Below are 19789 nucleotides of genomic sequence, written 5' to 3' on the forward strand. Positions count from 1 at the left end.
AAGAGAGGGGAGAACAGCTAGAAAAGGCCTTTACCAGCAAGAACAGCTGTGAGACAGTTCCAGCTAAGCAAGAGCTCTACTGACAATACCTTTTTACTGCTGCAGCAGATAAATTGCAAGGTGATATTGAAACTCCATCCCCCCCCCCCCCCCCCCCCCCCCACACAACCTGCGAAAGTGAACCAGGGTTTCCCATTGGCTTCGGATTAAGGCTTAACCACAAGGAGCCTGCAACACTCTATCCTTTTCAAGACAAAGAGCTTTCAGCCCTGCACCATTGAAAGATTTCATTTCAAAAAGCTTCTAAAGATTTTCTTAAAGCAGTGAACTCTTTTACCACAATTGGAATCTAACTATATGCTCGCTCTCTACTCTATCTTCTCTTGTGTGTGAGTGAATGTGTGAGTGAGTGAAGTCACGAACATTTTTCAGTTATTGTGTAAAATAAGTATTTATCTTTTTTAACCTACGAGAAAACCTGTCTAAAATAAAAGCAAAATACTGAAAATGCTGGAAATCTGAAATAAAAACAAGAAATGCTGGAAATACTGAGCAGGTCTGGCAGCATCTGTGGAGAGAGAAGCAGAGTTAACGTTTCAGGTCATTGACCCTTCTTCAGCACAAGCAGATATTAGAAATGTGAAAGATTTTAAGCAAGTAAAGTGGGGGTGGGGCAAGAGATAACAAAGGAGAAGATGTAGATAGGACAAGGTCACAGAGAATAACTGACCAGAAGGTCATGGAGCAAAGGCAAACAATATGTTACTGGTGTGTTGAAAGACAAAGCATTAGTACAGATAGGGTGTTAATAGACTGAAAACTGAACAGCCACAAGCACAAATATGAAAAAAAAACAATGGGTAGGGAAAATGAACAAACTAAGATAAAATAAAATAAATATAAAAAAAGAAAAAATAACTAAAAATAAAGGTAAAATGGGGGGCCCGTCATGCTCTGAAATTATTGAACTCAATGTTCAGTCCGGCAGCCTGCAGTGTGCCTAGTCAGTAAATGAGATGCTGTTCCTTGAGCTTGCGTTGATGTTCATTGGAACACTGCAGCAATCCCAGGACAGAGATGTGAGCATGAGAGCAGGGGGGTGTGTTGAAATGGCAAGCAACCGGAAGCTCGGGGTCATGCTTTCGGACTGAGCGGAGGTGTTCTACAAAGCGGTCACTCAGTCTGCATTTGGTCTCCCTAATGTAGAGGAGACCACATTGTGAGCAGTGAATACAGTATACTACATTGAAAGAAGTACAAGTAAATTGCTGCTTCACCTGAAAGGAGTGTTTGGGGCCCAGGATAGTGAGGAGAGAGGAGGTAAATGGGCAGGTATTACACCTCCTGCGATTGCAGGGGAAGGTGCTGTTTGTCTATTTATTTGACCCTTAAAACACACAGGGACTAAAACACTTTTTAAAACACTCTCTGCAATCAGGTGAGAGTTGAAAAGTGGAAGTCACCCACACCACCTCCCACCTGTCCGTAACAATGTGTACATAAGGGAAACAGATTTGAAAGATTCAAATTTGAAATCCAAATACTTCGAAATAATTGTTGTGGATAAAGCTTATTTAATGATGTATAATATTTTCTTTTACTCTTTCACTAGTATAATGAAAGATCTAAAATTACCTTCATTTGCATATTTAACACATTAAATCAAAATGAACAGTCTGATAATATTAAGAGATGGCTGGTAGCAGCTGGCCCAGCCACCAGTACTGGTACGTAAAATGTAGGATGTGCTTAGCACTGGAGTTGCAAGCTAAAAGCAAATTTTCACCAGTGTTGTGTGCCTGATGATTTATGAAGGCAATATGTCCATGGCACATTTTTGTATATCGTGTAAATGAACAATTGCCAGATTGGCTTAGTTGGTAGAAGATCATTACAGGTTAAAGCTTTGCATCCCAGACTGGGTTTTGTGCTCATTATCTTGACAGTCCCACCAGTATGTTACTGAGAGAGTACTGAATTGTCGGGGATGTCATCTTTTGTATGGGACATTTAATTGAATTTCTACCTGTTGGTTCAGGTGGACATTAGATATCCCATAACAATCAAGTAAGAGAAAAAGGAATTGAAAAATAATCAGAGAATAACTCTCACAGTCGCTATGTGTAGTAACATGTACAAGGATCAACTTAGACACTTCATAACATACAGCATCCTCCAAAACCCTCAGATTCCATCTGTCCTTACTGAGGACTGTTGCACAGATGGCATATAGACAGATGGCATTATTCCAAATATTATTTAACAACATAAGAACCAGGAGTGGACCATACAGCCCCTCAGGCCTGCTCTGCTGTTCAATAAGATTATGGTTGAACTTCTACATCAGCTCCACTTTTAGTCCATTTCTTAAAACACATTCGATTGTCTAGTTCCCAAGGCACAAGGTTATTTTGAGATATGCAGACTTTCACTGTTTGTCAGAAGAAGATGCAACCCCTTGCTGTGGAGAACCCCTCCCTGTCCTGGGACATGCATCTGAGTAAGCACCTATAAGGAGCTGGTCAAAGTGTGTTGTGTAAGGTCTCCCACCGCACTGGGAAAGTGCCAAATAGCACGGATCACCTTTCTGGAAGCCCACACAAATGCTCTCATACAAACTAATTCGCAAATATCTGTAAAATGAGGGACAGACTCATACTAAACAAACAATAAGAGCACATCATCATCTGCTCCCAACTACCTCAAAAAAGTGACCAAACCCCTAGATCCTGAAGTGAATTAAAAACTTTACAAATATGTACAAATATATCATCAAAGTGCCTTCCTCTAAATGTTAAGAATATAGAATACTACTCCTGCCAATATGAAAGGCAATGTTTGATTCTCACTTTAAAATAATTACAAACATATAAACAGATGAGAATGACGCGCAGGGAAAGAACAGCTGTCCTTGACCTTGTTCTATATGGTAATGATGTAACTGAGCAATGGAATCCCCAATGTCTCATGATCCTCAACGTTCCTCCTTTAATCAATACTACCTGAAAACACATTAATCTCATGATTCATCTTATGTTGGTTTGTAGGATTTTGATGCTACTTAATAGCTGGTGTGTTTACCTATATAAGCAGACTCAACATACTTCTAAGTAATTCATTGTGTAGATAGAGACCACATTGAAGTCACCTCTTTTCCAAACAGGACTGTTGTGCAATGTATAAATGCAAGTATTACTTTCTTATTTACAGTATCTTTTCCAATGCAACAACTGAAATACTTTCAGTACATTGTAAAGCACAATTGATACATATGTGATCATTTGTTTTCTTGTCAGTAAACTAAATAGGATGTGAGCAAATCTGTCTGCAGTGTGTTATTTGGTTTGTCCTGATTGAGGTATGAATGTGCAGTCTGTTAAAAAAGCAGTTTAAATGCAAAATCATGCAAGACCGAATAACAGGAAATTTATCGGCAGGATTTACAAATTATAATAGTCTTATCAGGAAATGTTATGAGTAAAGTGAGCTACATTAAACTGAGCTATCTCAATATAAATGTGTTTTGATCTTTTAGGTCCAGCTGTGTACAGTGAATAGACTAGGTATGGTGAGCTTATTTGTATAGCCAAGATCATTCGTTGCTAGGAGAGAGAATGCATAGAGCATGCTGTTGGTGCAGATGAAGAGGAGAACATGGAAAAGGAATCAACTCAGTCCTGCAACTGATGGATTTTCTTAAATTTCTGGGTTCCATTGATCTTTTAAAAAAAATTATATCTGTATGAATGCCCATACAAGTACGTAGATGGTGGTGTTTGCAACGCACACATTGCTTGACATTGATCACAAGTCGTAAGGAGGCCCAAAAGAAGAAAGATATGCAGTTTGAAGCCTTTGGAATACTAACTTTTGATAAAACAATACTGGCTCCTACATTGTCAAAACAGCTTTTATCCTTCTTAGGTGCCAGGTATTTTCCATGCAGTGTAACACATGTATAGGACTGTGATAACTGTAGAAGTCAACAGGTGGTTGTCTTGTAGCTGTGCCTAATTGGTGGTGCATGCTTAGAGATCAAAGTCATTGAACCAACCCATACTTTACACCTCATTCTTTTTAATCCCCTCCTCCACTTGGTAGTGCTTTTGTTGTGAATTGGATGTTAAAAAGTACTGCCACAAATTCAGTTTGAAGCCAGATCCTGTGTATGCTTATATTTGTAGATAAACTGCATTCAGTTATATCACAAATAATGTGTTTTATAGATTAACTAGTGCCTTTGCTGGAAAGAGTTAAAAGTAGAAAGATCTAAACATAAGAACATAAGAACGAGCAGCAGGAGTCGGCAATTCATCCCCTTGAGCCTGTTCCGCCATTCTATACGATCATGGCTGATCTCATCTCGGCCTCAACTCCATTTTTCAGCCCGTTCTCCATAACCCTTCAACCCATTACTAATTAAAAATCTGTCTATCCCCTCCTTAAATTTGCTCAATGTACCGGCATCCACCGCAGTCTGGGGTAGTGAATTCCACGGACTCACGACCCTTTGAGAGAAGTAATTTCTCCTCATCTCTGTTTTAAATCTGCTACACCTTATCCTTAAACTATGACCTCTTGTTCCAGATTGTCTAAAGCTTGTCTTGCCACAAGATTCTTGTTTTCCCAACACTATCGACTGAAGACTACAATGTCATAGAATTCAGCATGCTGAAGTATTGCTATTAGAGATGGCTGCATTGTATTGGTAAAGATCATAACACAATCATGATGGCAGCATTTATTGATATTGTCAGGATTGAAGAAATACTTTATTGTCTTTCAAATCTTTCACAATCACACTCAACACTCTGAATCCAGGTGACATGAGGACCATCTGCCCCAGTTAATGAATTTTAGGAAGGTTTGTTTTCTGGAAAAATGTAAATGCCAAATTGACACTATTGAATAATAGAGCCTTCAAAACAAAATTATAACCTTGTTTTCAGATGTCAACACCACTGTCAGTTAAACTTTACAAAAACAATTAGACCCAAAAATCATAGGCTTTTTTTTTTACCAGTGTTGTTATGCTTTGCTAGTGTAGACATCATGATTTCAGTGAAATTATGTAGTTCTTCACTTACTTCCTATCTGAAGATGGCAGTATGGGCAATCTGTTATCCAATCTGTCACATTTAGACTTAATCCCTCAGAGGAAAGTAGTAGTGATGCTGCACAAAATCCAAAAATGACATTGAAAGAGAATTATATCTAAAATAGCACTTTCTTTTTGTCTGTATTTTGGTATTATGTAATGAGTACATGGGCTTGCATGTCCTGTTTGCCCGTCACACTTTCAGGCCCACTCCAACTCTGAAGCTGGTTTTCAGCACGATGCACTTATACTGCATTTGCTGATAGTAATCACAACTATAGTTAGAAAATACAGCCTAAAATGTGCATAGAGCTAAAAGCAGACCTCAAGGATGGTGCATTGGCCAGAGGCAAGGCAATCTGTCTGGGAACACATTGGAGAAGGGATAGCTAACTCTAGGAGTGTTCAAGCAATAATTCTTGATCTAGCTGCTCCAGTTCTGTCAGATACTGGGTCTTCCCTTCCCATGGGTACCAGATACCAAATCCCTTTGTGCACCTATATTCTGTGAGGTCCCTTCATAAAGGCCATCAATCCTTTGAACTCTCCCCAGTGTTGTTGCACCTCTGATACCCCTTCCAAATCTAGGATTCCCTCCTGTGCTGCCAAATCCCAGAACCTTCCCCAGCTCTTGGGCCTGCCAGATCCTGGGACCCTCCTTTTACTCGTCAGTGCTTCCACAACATAGGCAACCCCTCTCAGTGCTATCAGACACTGCTAACTCTTCCCAAATGCTGTCACACATCATGGCCCAAAATCACAGTAGTGACAGAAGCTAAGACTCTTCCCGTGATTCTGTCCCTAAGTACTTCCAAATGCTGAGACTATCCTTCCATCTTGTAAGAAACTGAGATAGCCTTTCCATGGTTGTCAGACTGTGTGGCCCTGTCCCTCTAGTTCAGTCAGAAACTGTGACTCCCCCTGTCAGTGCCAGGATCCCTCCTCCCAGTGCTGCCAGAACCTGCTCCCACCCTCCCCTCAGTGTTACATACTTCGAGACTGTTCCACAATGCTGTAAAAACCTCAGCCCACATCCCCAACTGCCATCAAAAGACAGGAAGCTACTCCTCAGTGCTGATGAATACAGGTACCTACTTCCAACTTGGTATATCTTGTTGTTTATGTTGGCCTTTAAAAAGGTAAGAGATAACATTGAATATGTGGGTAAAGCAATGCAGAATAAAATCAGAGCCACTTATTTACAGGTTGAGAAAAGTGGACAGTCATGAAATTCAATCTCCCAAAACATTGGTAAACTTCCCAGAATACCATATGATTAAAACATTTTTTTGTTCAGTCACTGTAACATAATGCCCAGACAACAAGAATACATATGAACACCTCTGGCATAACAATCTATTTATTATTAGTGGTCTTATTACTGATACTTGCTTTTTGGCATCACATCTCTTTTGTTATAAAACACCACTTTGTAAAACACCAATGGAAATCATCTAATAGATTTTTTGTTCCTCCTCTTTGGGTATTATATTACCTGTATGCAAGTGTATTTAACTTTCACAATTGCACTTGATGACAGAAATTTCATTTTCAGAAACCTGCAACAAACTACAACCGAAAAGGTTGGCAATGCACCAATTAAAATGAGAAAATTGGGAATGAAAACTACTAATTAGGATCTGCTAAGCATATAAAAGTTCTAATCAACAAAAAAGATGTGAAGTGGAGCAAATAAGATTGTTGTAAATGCTTTTTTTTGCAATAGCTTGGCTGTCATGTTTGTTTTGTCAGTAATTAAAACATTTAATACTGGAAATGAAGTTTCTACTGTAACAAACAAATAAATGACAATTTACAACATCATTACAATTGCTTGTAAAATTGTCCATTTTGTCTTTGAATCTCTTATTAAATTTTTATACTTGGAGACATCTTTGTTTCTAAGAAGCCTGAGGCTACAGTTTGGGCTGAATTCTCTGTTGAACCGTCCTTTTTTGAACTTTTTGTGGTGCATTAGCCTGCATGGCTACTGACTGTGCAATCTGAGCCTATACCATTTTGGGATGTTTTACATTTGAACATCTCTGCAGTTTCTCATTGTTAATCCTTCAGACAGATTTTTATGTTCTTCTTTGCTGTGAGCACAATTGAGCTTTCTTCTCTTTCAAGTTAGAATAATTGGAAATCTTGCAATTATTTTCAGAGGTTGTAGCACCACATCTGGAGGAAGCAGGATTAGCAGGCATAACTATTATAAAGTTGCACATTGATTTTAATGGACTTGGGGCGTTACAGAATCAAAGGTTTTACCATATTATTAGATGCATTAGTGGATCTTTCTGGTGTTGCCAGATCTGATATGTGCAACCTCAGACTCCAAAATCTGCCAGTGAATAATTGTGTCCTAGTTTATGTCAGGCTGGTTTCTGCTTTGCTATTTCAATGTTGGATGATTTTTTTTGGTTTTGTTTCCTATTTTTGTTTTATTTTCCAAAGTATGTCTCTATTACATGCATTTTTTATATCCCTTACAATCTTTTGTCTGAATTCATGCAATTCTGATGTTCATCCGTTATCACTTCCACCCCCATCTCTCCGCGTCAGCATAATCTCTTACTCAAACTCACCATGAATAATGCCAGGCAGATCAAGAAGGTCATTAGTGATCTAGTCAAGAAACAGAGGAAGAGTTATCCAGTTCTACAGACTACTAGAGTTGTCACAGTTGCACGGAGCAAATATCAGAATGCTCGTGATATTCAAAGCCCCATACGTCAACACCACCCAATTTTAGAAATAGGAAAGGTTTTAATTCTATTAATGTCTAAGTAGTGTGTAATGCCAATCATCTTACCCTGTATGTCAGTGCCAGATACTCAGTAAGCTGCAATGATACTTCTGTCATGTGACAATTCACCATATATCTGCCTGCCTACTATTCATAATGCCTCTTCACGTGCCAGGGGTTTTCTCTGCTGATGCTGATTCTCTCCTTATTGTATGTCTTTGGGACTGGTAGTAAACTATCTTTTCCTCTAGAGAGAGTAGTCAATGTTAAGGGTAGAGTATGAGTGGCATTGATACATTCCTCATCCCAAGCATCTCAAGATGCTAAATTGGGGAGGTGCATTGCCCCTAAAATGAAATGTCCTTGAAGACTTCAATAGACTGTGTGGCAGACAATGTAAGTTGGTAGACTGATTTTGAGTAGAAAATGTGATTGAATATTTGCTTCTGCAAAGGACAGCCCCTGTAGGATCCCCAGACATCCAGGTGGTGAAAAAGAAAAATTGAGAGGTAAAGAGATGCCTGACTGTTAAAGATTGTGTATTGGGAACGGTGCTTAGATTTACCATCACTACCTTTGTGAGGTTGTTGAACTTTTTTCTTTACGGCAGCTCTTGAGGTGGTGGAAGTAGCATAGAGTGCCTTTGGCACCTCTCTCCATACAGCCTGCACCAGGGGCTTCCTGCCCTCAGTGCCGAACAAACTTGCTCTCCTGGCCATGGTTTCTGCTAGAAGAATCTCCTGAGATGCATCTGAGAATCTTGGAGCACTTCCAGCTGCTCACATCCCGCCCAAGCTGCTGCTGCCTCAGATAGATTTACAGAAAAATGATGCTCCTCTTTAACTGGCTGCAACCTCTCAAAGGCTGCATCATAAGCTGTATTTCTCTCTCTCCTATTGGTAGTAAACCATTTGGGAGCAATATTACTTCTCCAAACTCACACTGCATTGAAAATGAGGGCCCTGGAAATAAATTGCATTGAGTTAATGGCGGTATCACCTAGCTAGAAGATATTCCTATTCTATTGCTATCCCACCAATGGGAGTGAAATCCAAGCTGCTATTTCCTAATAGTAACTGTAAACAAATCACAGGAGATCCATCAGCGTTAGTATTTTTATGAAATGTTTGTGGTCATCACAATGTGGATATTAGTGCTGGGAAATTAACATCTTCCCATTTCACCCAGTGTCAGCACCAAGTATGTGTCTATAAACATGTCCTTGCATGTGTATGTGTATGAAAATACCAACTCAGCCTTTTATCAAGATGTTCAATTTCAATCAAGCTATGACAGAAGGAAGTGATATACATTTGGCCAGTTTAAACCTAGTTCCTGATGGGCATAACTCCACAGCATAAACTGTCAAGAATTTGGTACTGATTTTTCAGTCTTCCTTGAGTTGCCACAAGGAGGGTTGGCATTCTGGTGGTCTTCTATGGTTGCAATTAAGGGACATTGCTAGACCTGTGTCGACAATGGTTCACCATATGTTTACAAGGGTCTAATAACAGATCCACACTCAGCCTCTCTGCCTCTAAAGCTACATGGAACAGATATTCATAAGGGTAGAAATAGATATGAGTGGGAAAATAAGCAAAAGTTAAATTGTTGTTAAAAAACATATTTTCATGTAACTATCCAGATCTGACGGTCTGATTTGGACTTCTTTTCAAAGTATAAATGAGCTGGTGTATGTCTTTAAGTATGATCAGAAGAATGATGTCTATCCTTCTTTGTTTTTCAGCACGAATTGTAAAGACTAGACAATGGTGTGAAATGCTTCCATGTTTGGAAGGAGAAGGCTGCAATTTGTTAATGAATAAATCAGGCTGGACCTGCACACAGCCAGGTGGGCGAATAAAGACAACTACGGTAAGCCATGGATCCAATTGACAGACTAATCAAGTCTGTGACTTTATATCTTGGGCATTCAGTGCCAATGTAATCAACTTCATGCCAAAAGGAGAAAAGACATCAAGCAAGGCAGGTTAAAAATAAACTGTTTGAATTGCCTTACCATATTATTGCAATAACTCTTAAAATATGAATTCAAATTATAGGCAAACTGATAATTATAGGACATTGTATAAAATGTTCAAAGACTTTATTGTCCCCTCTACCAAAGCAGCAAGCCTACTCAATAACATTGTTATGAAGAACTGTGAATGTTAAAAAGATTTATAATCGGTTTCTACTGTTTGTAAAAGTTTATCATTTAAAATTCACCAGCATATTTGACCTTTCAAAGAAGATAGCTAATATCAACAAGTTGACAACTAAAAATAACTGAGTTAAATGTTCTGGATTTTATTAAGTATCTGTATGATTTTGATTACTGTCTATAATATAACTGTGATATACGTCCTGATTGCACTTTTTTAAAAGATTCTTATTACTTATACATCACTAATACTTTCTTGAATGTTTGAATTGGAAAAAGAGTTTTCAATTACCAGGAACTGACTGGAAGAATAAGTCAGACATTGTTCCATCTAACGTGCATTTATTTGCCATTCCACATTAGTGCACTGAGTAGGAAGTCAAGACATAGCAAAGATTGCTTATATAAATAGAAGCAGTTCATTACTAAAAATCTGAATCAGTTAATGTGCTCAGAAACTGTCAAGAATGAATAGTCAGTATTTATATCAGTCCTCGGTCATTCTGATTATGTATTAACGATATTGTTTTTAACAGTTGGGAAAATTACACCTGACGTGAACTCTGTTGAAGGGACCTGGACACACCTTTATCTGGAGGGAATCAGGTCATTCCAGTAGTTGTCATGCTCCTTAGAAACACACCTAGAAAGAGGGTTGCACCCAAAAGCAGGGGATGCAGGTTTACCACTGCTGCAGGTGTGAGAGCCATGCAATAGCCTTAATGCCCCCAGCTTTGAGCCCTTCTGGCTGCTGTCCGAAAGCTTTATGTAGCCCTGATGCCCATACTGTTGGCTCTGTTTCAAAATAAAAGTGCTACCACTTTGTTGCCTATAGATATCTGATCTGAGGGGCATGGCCACAAGCATTAAGCCTCTGCCAAGCGGCGATCCAGGAAAATGAGGGGGCCGCATTACAATTACATTTATGTTCTTGTACTCCATCCTCCTACCCTGGGCTGGAAGTTTTAGTGCAATGCAGATCGAGAGGAACATGGTGCCATGATTTCCCACCTTTTATCCTTTGCTTTGTGCCGAGGAGATATCAGAGGAAAATCACCTCTGATGGTGCAGCTCACAAAGGATGACTATTCAACCAAAGAATTCCATTAATTTGAAATTGCAAGTAAATCACTTTGATTTTGTTACAACATTCTCATTTGGAGCAAAAAGAGTTTTGGGGAATATAATGTAGAGTTTGTAGCATTAATACGAGGTTAATCTGGAAGAATCCAATATGGCAGTGGTCACTATCTTTTCAGTCATATTCCAATATAATTTAGATAGCATTAGTAATACAGAACACCTAAGAAATATTGGCACCAAAATTCTTTGAGGTTCTGCTGGCTGTTTATTATATCGCCAGTGGAAGACCTGTGAAAGCCCAGAAAAACTGCACCTTAAAAGGCAAATGACAACTGGAGGATGGAGCTGTGGACAGGGACTCGCTAAATTGGAAGTTTCCAGTCCTTTAGCTCCATAGGACCAAGAATTTCTTGTGGCTCCTAGTATGCCAAGTGAATGGAAGCATATCAGTTTCCCCAAGTGAATAAAATAAAAACAGAAAATGCTGGAAATACTCAGCAGGTCAGGCAGCATCTATGGAGAGAGAAGCAGAGTTAACATTTCAGGTCAGTTCTGATGAAAGGTCACAGATCAGATGTTTCCAGGGTCAAGCAATGCCCAAAGAACAACTAAGGGTCAAATTTCCATGGACATGGACAAGTGGGCACCAGAGATGCTCCTTCTTAGTGCCTGCCCCATGCTAATGACTTGCCCTTGCACTGACCCCCCAAAATTCCAATGGGATCAGTGCTGCAGGTCACTATCAGAGGAACAGTGGAATTTCTGGGACATTATTTTGTGCACAAGTATTGATTCACATGGTTGTAGCATTTTAAGGCAGACAAAGATTTGTACTAAGTGCACAAAAACAAGATGTTGCCATGGGAATACACAGAGCTGACAGTTTGTGTTAGAGGGGAATTCTATTTTGGGCACTGAGACTTTGACTTCATGGAGACCAAGGATTTTAATTAAACAAAAACTCATTGAGAGCCTTGACTCTATCTCTGATGGAAAGGATAAAACTGTTATTCCCCCACCACATAATGAGGCAAATCTATGATGATATAATGCCACATATTGTACTTCCACTAGTTTTTTCCTTACTGCTACAACAACCGTGGACATAACATGTCCCTTTATACAAGGTGTCCAATAGGGGGATGATTGATTGCCAGTTCTACATTGCTTTATGATGGAATCTTGATGTCGCAGCTGTTTTGTCTGGAAGACTACATGGGGCAGTTACACAGCTTCAAGCATCATATTCCTGTCGCAGCAGCCATGTCGCACAAACAGTGAGGAGCTCCCAAGCATGAATAGTAATACTGCCGGGAGCGTGATGAAAATATTTAAATGGATCTAATTCTGGAAAATTCTCCAGGTATAATGCCAACTATTTTCGGTGGGCAGAAACCCTGCCACTTGTCATTACGGAAAATCTAGGTCACTATTGCCCTAAACAAACCTCATGCATATGTCATAGCACAATTAAAATATAGGTAACATGAGAGAGTTGCTTTAAAGTATAGTGTTGGAATCACACCATCCTAAATAAGTAGTCAAATCACACTTTATGAACAGGATAAATGAGTGGAAGGCTGATACCATCCTAACTATATAAGTGGAATAGTAGATTCACAACATGTAAATGGAATGGAGCAATCACAACATCCTCAAAGTGTAATTGTCATGGTAGAACCATACAACAACTGCTGTATAAATGAAATTGAAGAATCACATGACAACAACAGTATAAATGAAATGGTAGAATTATAGCAAATGTACTGTATACATGGAATAGGAGTGAGGGGAATGCCTGTTTTGTTTTATTCCACATATGTGACTAACGCACACTAAAATGTTTATAACTTCATTGGCCGTGATTTCAGACTCTCATGGAATAAAACCTTTCAAAGATGTATTCAGCTGGTACTTTCTACCAATAAAACGCATTCTGGCCAGGATTTTACGTTGGGCGGACCGGAGCTGGACACCGACTGAAAAGACGGTGGCGAACCTGTTTCCGCCTCGCCTGGGGATCCATTCCATATTTTACGGAACCCCAGGCTTTAATTGTTCTGAGGCAGGACTTCCGCCCGCTTGAGGGGGGACATCCTGCCTCATTGAGCTGCCGGCCAATCAGTGGGCTGGCAGCTCTTAGTCCCAGTAGCGCCATCGGGAGCAGCCCAGCCGACCACAGAGGAAGACATGGAGCCGGGATGTTAAGGTAGGTTTTGGGTGCCCCGCCGGGGGTAATTGGTCAGGCCCCGGCGAGGCAAGGGTGGTCGGATGGGGGGAAGGGGGAGTGGTTGGGGTAGAAGGGGCAGCCCTCCATCGGGCACCCTCTGCCCGATCATCAGCAGCCTGATTTTCCCAGGCGGCTTTTCGTGGCTCTAGGCCTCCTATTTGCCATGCGTAAAATCCGCATAGAGGTGGGCGAAGGCCCTTAAATGGCTGTTAAGAGGCCACTTAAAAGCCTTGATTGGCCTGGGGCAGGTGGGCCGTTTTGCTCCCACCCACTCTACGTAAAGGGCTGCAGAGGCAGGAGCGGGTTGGGAAAGCCTCCCGGAGTCTCCCACTCCACTTTACGCCACCCCACCCCCACCCCCCAGCTATCATCCCGCTCGTTGGGGTGGCGTAAAATTCCAGCCTCTGGTTGACCATAAAAAAATTGTTGTCTAATTTGTTAGTTTGTTAAACATTAAAAACCTCCCTTAGCTTTTAAAAAGTTAGCACCATTTGGACCACATAATATCTACAAAAATTCTTCTTGATGGTTATTAACTCTGGAATCATAGATATTCTCACCAAAGAAAATGTCATAAATTAAATTATCCTTTTGAAATAGATTGTGTTCCATTTTAAATAGATACGGATATTAAAGACACTGTCACAGATGTCACAATACATCACACATCATACAGTTGTTTAGCAGTCTTTGTGCTAAAGGCATGTCGGGGAAGTATTTTCTCGTTAAAGTAATCTTCTAGTTCTGTGTTAAATATAAATACTGTATATGGATTTGTTGGACTAAATAGCCTCAATGTTCATGTCCTTACAGATACTGAAATTTTCTCCCTGAGCTTTCTGCCTCAGCTACCATCAAGCGTGTTGTGGTTAAACCTAGAGTCATTTCATGGCCCTTATTGGGATTATCTCTTAGGTTGCAGATTTTGTAGTAAAATGTTAAAACAAAATTTCACAAGGCTGTGCGATTTAAATTTTGAATCTTTTACTCCACGCCTCTGCAGTTAATACATTCACGTTGCAGCTACCTGTCCAAGAGCAGAGGTGCAATCAAAAGTTCCAGGCAGGCAAAAACCTGCTCACATTGCTCAGCTCATGCCTCACTGGACCTTTAACTGCCCCGTTTAGGAGAGAGTTCTATCTGGATACATGCATTTAGTTGTCTCCCACAAGTTAGAAATCTCAGTGTTTAGACATTATCATGGAGAATCCCCTTTCTTAACATTTCAATTAAGATCAGGTAGGTTTACAAAGTGTTCAAGGGGTTCTACTTTACAAACCAGAATTGACAGCACACTGGTTTTATGTTCCACATATAACCAAACTGAAAGCAATGCGAGAATACCCCCCAGGGGTGTCTCATGGCACTTTGCTCTGGAGTTAGGTCAGATCATGATACTGGATTTGCACAGCCAGTTTAGCAGCAGCGAGATGCTGAAATCGCTTTGCACCAAGGTTAAACTTGCAGTGTCAATGCATCCGTAGATTCAATTTTCCTTAACCTATACCTAAACTGGAATCAAAACAAAAGTTTTGAAATATTCTTAACATGTTAATTAAAACCTGCTAAATGTCAGAGTGCTTCGGATTAACCTGGGACTGATCCAGAGCCACCAAACTCTAGAAAGCCCTGCACCAGCTAGGTAGCAGCTGTACCCAACTGGGAGTGATTTTCCCTTGGGTCATGCAGTTCTTCATCGGCCTTCAGGTTAGTTCAAAGTTCCAGCTCCCATTAAAATCAATTAAGTTATCCCTGGATACTCAAATACTGTCCCCTCAATATGTGCCACTGGAGCAGTCAAGGAGGAAATGTGGGTACAAAAATCAAACGTTCTCACTAAAAGGGATTGTAAATGGGTTTCCATATATTTGTCTTAAGAGGCAGCTGGAGGAGTACTTTAAAGAGAATATAATCCCCCTAAGACTTCCCTTTGCCTTTGAGTAATGATGAAGTTTGTACTGCACTGGGCAATTGAGAAGAAGCAGGTTGATTTAAAAGACAAGGCTATAGGCTGAGCTCTTCAATCAGCCTGGAATCCTCAATTTCCCAGCAGAGTTCATTATTACAATTCAATCAGTTTGAGCCAATGCCTTTTTTTAAAGTCCTTTAGCATTGCTCAAGTGAGTTTGAATGTACAGCATTAGTTCACTAAGATCTCTGGGACAGAGTTTCCGCTTTGGGTACAAATTGCACTTGAAATTGTACTGGTTTTCCGATGTGAAGTTATGGCTCAAGTTTCTGCTTAAACTCATTTGCCTAATCACAAATGTACAATCTTCCATGAAGCGACATAATCAGGCAGCGCAGTAGAATGTAATTTTCACCCCCCCCAACATTCACTGTATTTAAGAGTGGTAACCTGGTGCAGTTTTATTAACACAGCTGCAAATGGATTTATTACCAAAAATAAACATTGTTAATCAAAGGGCTGTATTTTACCAGCCCCCCAGTGTCGGGGGTCGTGGCGGGGGGGGCCCGGAAAATACCTCCAGGACAGGCACACCACGGGCCTCGACACCAGGAAGGCCCCGCTCCAAATTATCAGTGGCGGCGGGGCCTCAGGGCAGTCCCTGCCACTTGGCAACGGGAACTTAATTAAAATATTTTAATATATGTTGATAAAGGAATTAATACATACCTCGTCATGACAGCCATCCCGCTCCGATATTCCGGCCAGTTGCCGGAACTCCCGTGCCTTCGGATCTCCGTTCAGAGATCCGAGGCGGAAAACTGGTGGGAAGGGGGGGAGGAGTGAAGTTTTCAGGGCGGTGGGGAGGGGCGATGGGGGAAGAAAGTTAAAGTGAAGAAAGTTTGGGAGGGAAAGGTCAGGATCGAGAATTAACTTTTTTGCAGGGAGAGGGCAATTTCTAGATTGATTAGTCATTGCGGGGGGGGAGGTGGAAAAGGGGATTGAAACTGCTTGTAAAGTTTTACTTTTATTTGTTATAAACCTGTAACTTTAAAAGTTTAATCGGACCTGAAGGGCTTGTAGCCCTTTAAAAATGGCACTGGTGCCTGTGCGATGACACCGGATGCCTTTGCTGGTGACAGAACGCCCGCCACCCTCTACGTCATCAGGGAGGGCGTTCTCCCTCCTCCATGTAAATGAGCCGCCGTGCTAAATATCGCAGCAGCTCCCCGGGGCAAATCCCGCACCTGTGCCCGCCACTTTGAGCAGGAAAATGCAGCCCAAAGGCTCTGTGAGAAAACTGATCCGAAATCACTGAAAATCACTTTAAAAAACTGTACTGAACTATTTAGCAATTTCATTGGTGTACATTAGTGAGTTTCTTAGTAAATTGAATATTTTTAATCCTTTGACATGTGCCTAGTAGTGGCCTTCTGCCTAAAAAAACAAAAGTTTAATTTTAAGATCCTCCTCAAAGGACTGCAAAGGGATGCAATTAGCGGATACTCACCATGCCCCTTATTGTGACTGGGGTCATGGCATTTTTGTGGGTGGGACTGCATTCCAGCACAATGTTTTTAAACTAACACACAAGATCATGGAATCTCAATTTACGCTTGATGCAACTGATCCTTAAAATTCTGTGATTTTTTTTTAAGCTGGTTTGGTCTATTTCAGGCAAATTGCACCGATAAAGCATGTACAAATCAGCAGAACATCTAGGCTTCTATATATTTCACACACCGATCAATAGATAATGAAACAAATATCAATGTTTTTGTTTCTCTCCAGTAGTGAAATTTGTAGCATGTCATCTTTTATATGTGAAACTTACCAAATGAATGCTTTGATATGGCCTTATGGATACTGAAATTTTCTATCTGAGCTTCAGCTGCCATCGAGTTTGTTGTGGTTCACCCTAGAGTAAGTTACTTGGCCTTATGGGGAGCTGTATTATCTCTTCAGTTGTGGATTTTATAGTAAAATGTTAAAAAGAAATTTCACAAAGCTGTATGATTTGGATTTTGCATCTTTTACTATATGCATGGTATAGGGGGTAACATATTAACATGGATAAAGGACTGGCTAGCTAACAGGAAGCAGAGAGTAGGGACAAATTGGTCTTATTTGGTTGGCAAGCTGTAACTAGTGGAGTGCCACAAGGATCAGTGTTGGGGCCTCAACTATTTACAATCTGTATCAATGATTTAGGATGAAGAGACCGAATGTTTAGTTTAGTTTAGTTTAGAGATACAGCACTGAAACAGGCCCTTCGGCCCACCGAGTCTGTGCCGACCATCAACCACCCATTTATACTAATCCTACACTAATTCCATATTCCTACCACATCCCCACCTGTTCCCTATATTTCCCTACCACCTGCCTATAGTAGGGGCAATTTATAATGGCCAATTAACCTATCAACCAGCAAGTCTTTGGCATGTGGGAGGAAACCGGAGCACCCAGAGGAAACCCACGCAGACACAGGGAGAACTTTCAAACTCCACACAGGCAGTACCCAGAATTGAACCCGGGTCGCTGGAGCTGTGAGGCTGCGGTGCTAACCACTGCACCACTGTGCCGCCCCAAATGTATGGCAGCTAATGTTGTCAAGAGGAGGTAAAGAGTCTATAAAGGGATTTAGATAGGTTAAGTGAGTGGGCAAAAATTTGGAAGATGGAATATAATGTGGGAAAAAGTGAACTTGTCCACTTTGGTAGGAAGAATAGAAAAGTAGTATACTATTTAAAGGAGTGAGTCATGGCCAACATGCCTCGGTCGTCATGGGGTGGGCAAGATCAACGATAATGGACAATGCCTTCTTGAGCTTTGTTCCCTGAATGAACTCTGCATCACCAACACCTTTTTCCAGGGCAGACATCGCCGCAAGGTATCATGATGCCACCCAAGGTCTGGTCATTGGCACCAACACGACCTAGTCATCATGAGGAGGCACGATCTGCCCAGCGTTCTTCACACCCGCATCTACCATAGCGCAGATGCGACATCGCCCACTCTCATCAGCAGCAGAGTGAAGGTGCACTCCCGAAAGTTTCACAGCTCTAAACTCGATGGCCCACCATGCATCAACATACCTTGCATAAGCAATGATGTCAAATACCAGCACTTCACCTGTCACTAGAACGCTTGCTACCCCCAAAGCCTTAACAGGAAACACCGTGCCAGAATTGATGAAGCTTGGAAGTCACTCATCTATGAAGCAGCAGAAGCATCATTTGGTAAAGGTGGAACCCACAACAAGGGCTGGTTTGAGACCTACTCAGCTGAGATGATATCTGTCATTGATGCAAAAAACAAAGCCTTCAGTATGATGCACAACATAAACCCAACAGCTAAGACACTAAATGACCTGAAAGTAGCCAAGACAGCTGTGCAAAGGAGAGGGAGATACTGTGCAAACAAACACTGGATCAGCTTATGTCAAGAAATCCAACCTGCATGTGACAAAGGAAATCTACGAGCTATGTATGAAGGGATCAAGAGGGCGCTTGGCCCTGCCATCACCAAAGTTGCTCCTCTGAAGTCGGCAGATGGTGAAGTAGTAACTGACAGAAGTTAACAGATGTCCCGCTGGGCTGCACATTATTGTGAGCTGTACTCCTGTAAGTTGGACATCTCCCAGTCTGCGTTCGATGCTCTCGTGCAACTTCCTGTCATGGATGAGTTAGATGAAGAACCCTCATTACTGAAGCTTGAGAAGGCCACAGACTGCTGAGTGAACAGAAGAGAACAGGGCAAGGATGGAATCCCAGCTGAACTGCGCAAGCATGGAAAGTCCCATCTATTGCCACACCTTTATGACCTCCTCCTTCTCTGCTGGCAAGTAGGCTCTGTTCCACAGCAGGTGCATGATGCCTAAATCATCACACTATACAAAAACAAAGGCGACAGAGGAAACTGCAACAACTACAGGGGCATCTCGCTCCTTAGCGTCATGGAGAAGGCCTTTGCTAGGATCATACTTAAAAGACTCCATTTACTTGCAGACCAAGTGTAGCTGGAAACAGTGCAGTTTCCGTGCCGGCAGATCTACTGTGGATATGTTCATGATCACATACGCCAGCTACAAGAAAAGTGTAGGGAATAGAGTATACCCCTTTACCTTACTTTTGTAGCTCTCACTAAGGCATTCGACACCATCAGCAGAGCAGGGCTGTACAAGATTTTGGGAAACATTGGCTGTCCACCGAAGCTCCTCAGTCTCATCCGTTCCTTCCCTGACAACATGCACTGCACTGTACAGTTTAATGGCTCCACTTCTGACAGTTTTGGAGTGAAGAATGGAGTGAAACAGGGCTGTGTCCTAGTCTCCACTCTGTTTGGCATCTTCTTCTCCATGCTCCTGACATTCGCCTTCCCTGCAAATATGGAAGAAGTCTACTTGTACACTAGGTCAGACGGCAAGCTCTATGGCAAGTATCAAGGCTGAAAGCGAAGACAAAAACACATCATCTCCTGATCAGAGAACTTCTCTACGCTGATGATAAAAAAGAAAAGAGTTAACAAAGTGAGCATCGGTCCTATAGAAAATGAGT

At 41.2% G+C, this 19789-nt stretch overlaps 1 protein-coding gene across 4 annotated transcripts in view; it reads left to right on the plus strand.

Moving 5' to 3' along the window:
- Nucleotides 1-19789, plus strand: part of tafa5a (TAFA chemokine like family member 5a) — a 744872-nt gene that overhangs the window by 583548 nt on the left and 141535 nt on the right. For all 4 annotated transcript variants that reach the window (XR_010977652.1, XM_068059142.1, XM_068059143.1 and 1 more), the window contains exon 3: nucleotides 9595-9722. Coding sequence is in view for 3 of the 4 variants with exons in the window: in XM_068059142.1 (XP_067915243.1) it covers nucleotides 9595-9722 (128 nt within the window). In the remaining variant the exon portion in view is untranslated. The remainder of the gene's footprint in view (nucleotides 1-9594; nucleotides 9723-19789) is intronic.

The sequence above is a fragment of the Heterodontus francisci genome, chromosome 27 (assembly GCF_036365525.1).
Source record: "Heterodontus francisci isolate sHetFra1 chromosome 27, sHetFra1.hap1, whole genome shotgun sequence".
In the NCBI taxonomy this organism is placed as follows: Eukaryota; Metazoa; Chordata; class Chondrichthyes; order Heterodontiformes; family Heterodontidae; genus Heterodontus; species Heterodontus francisci.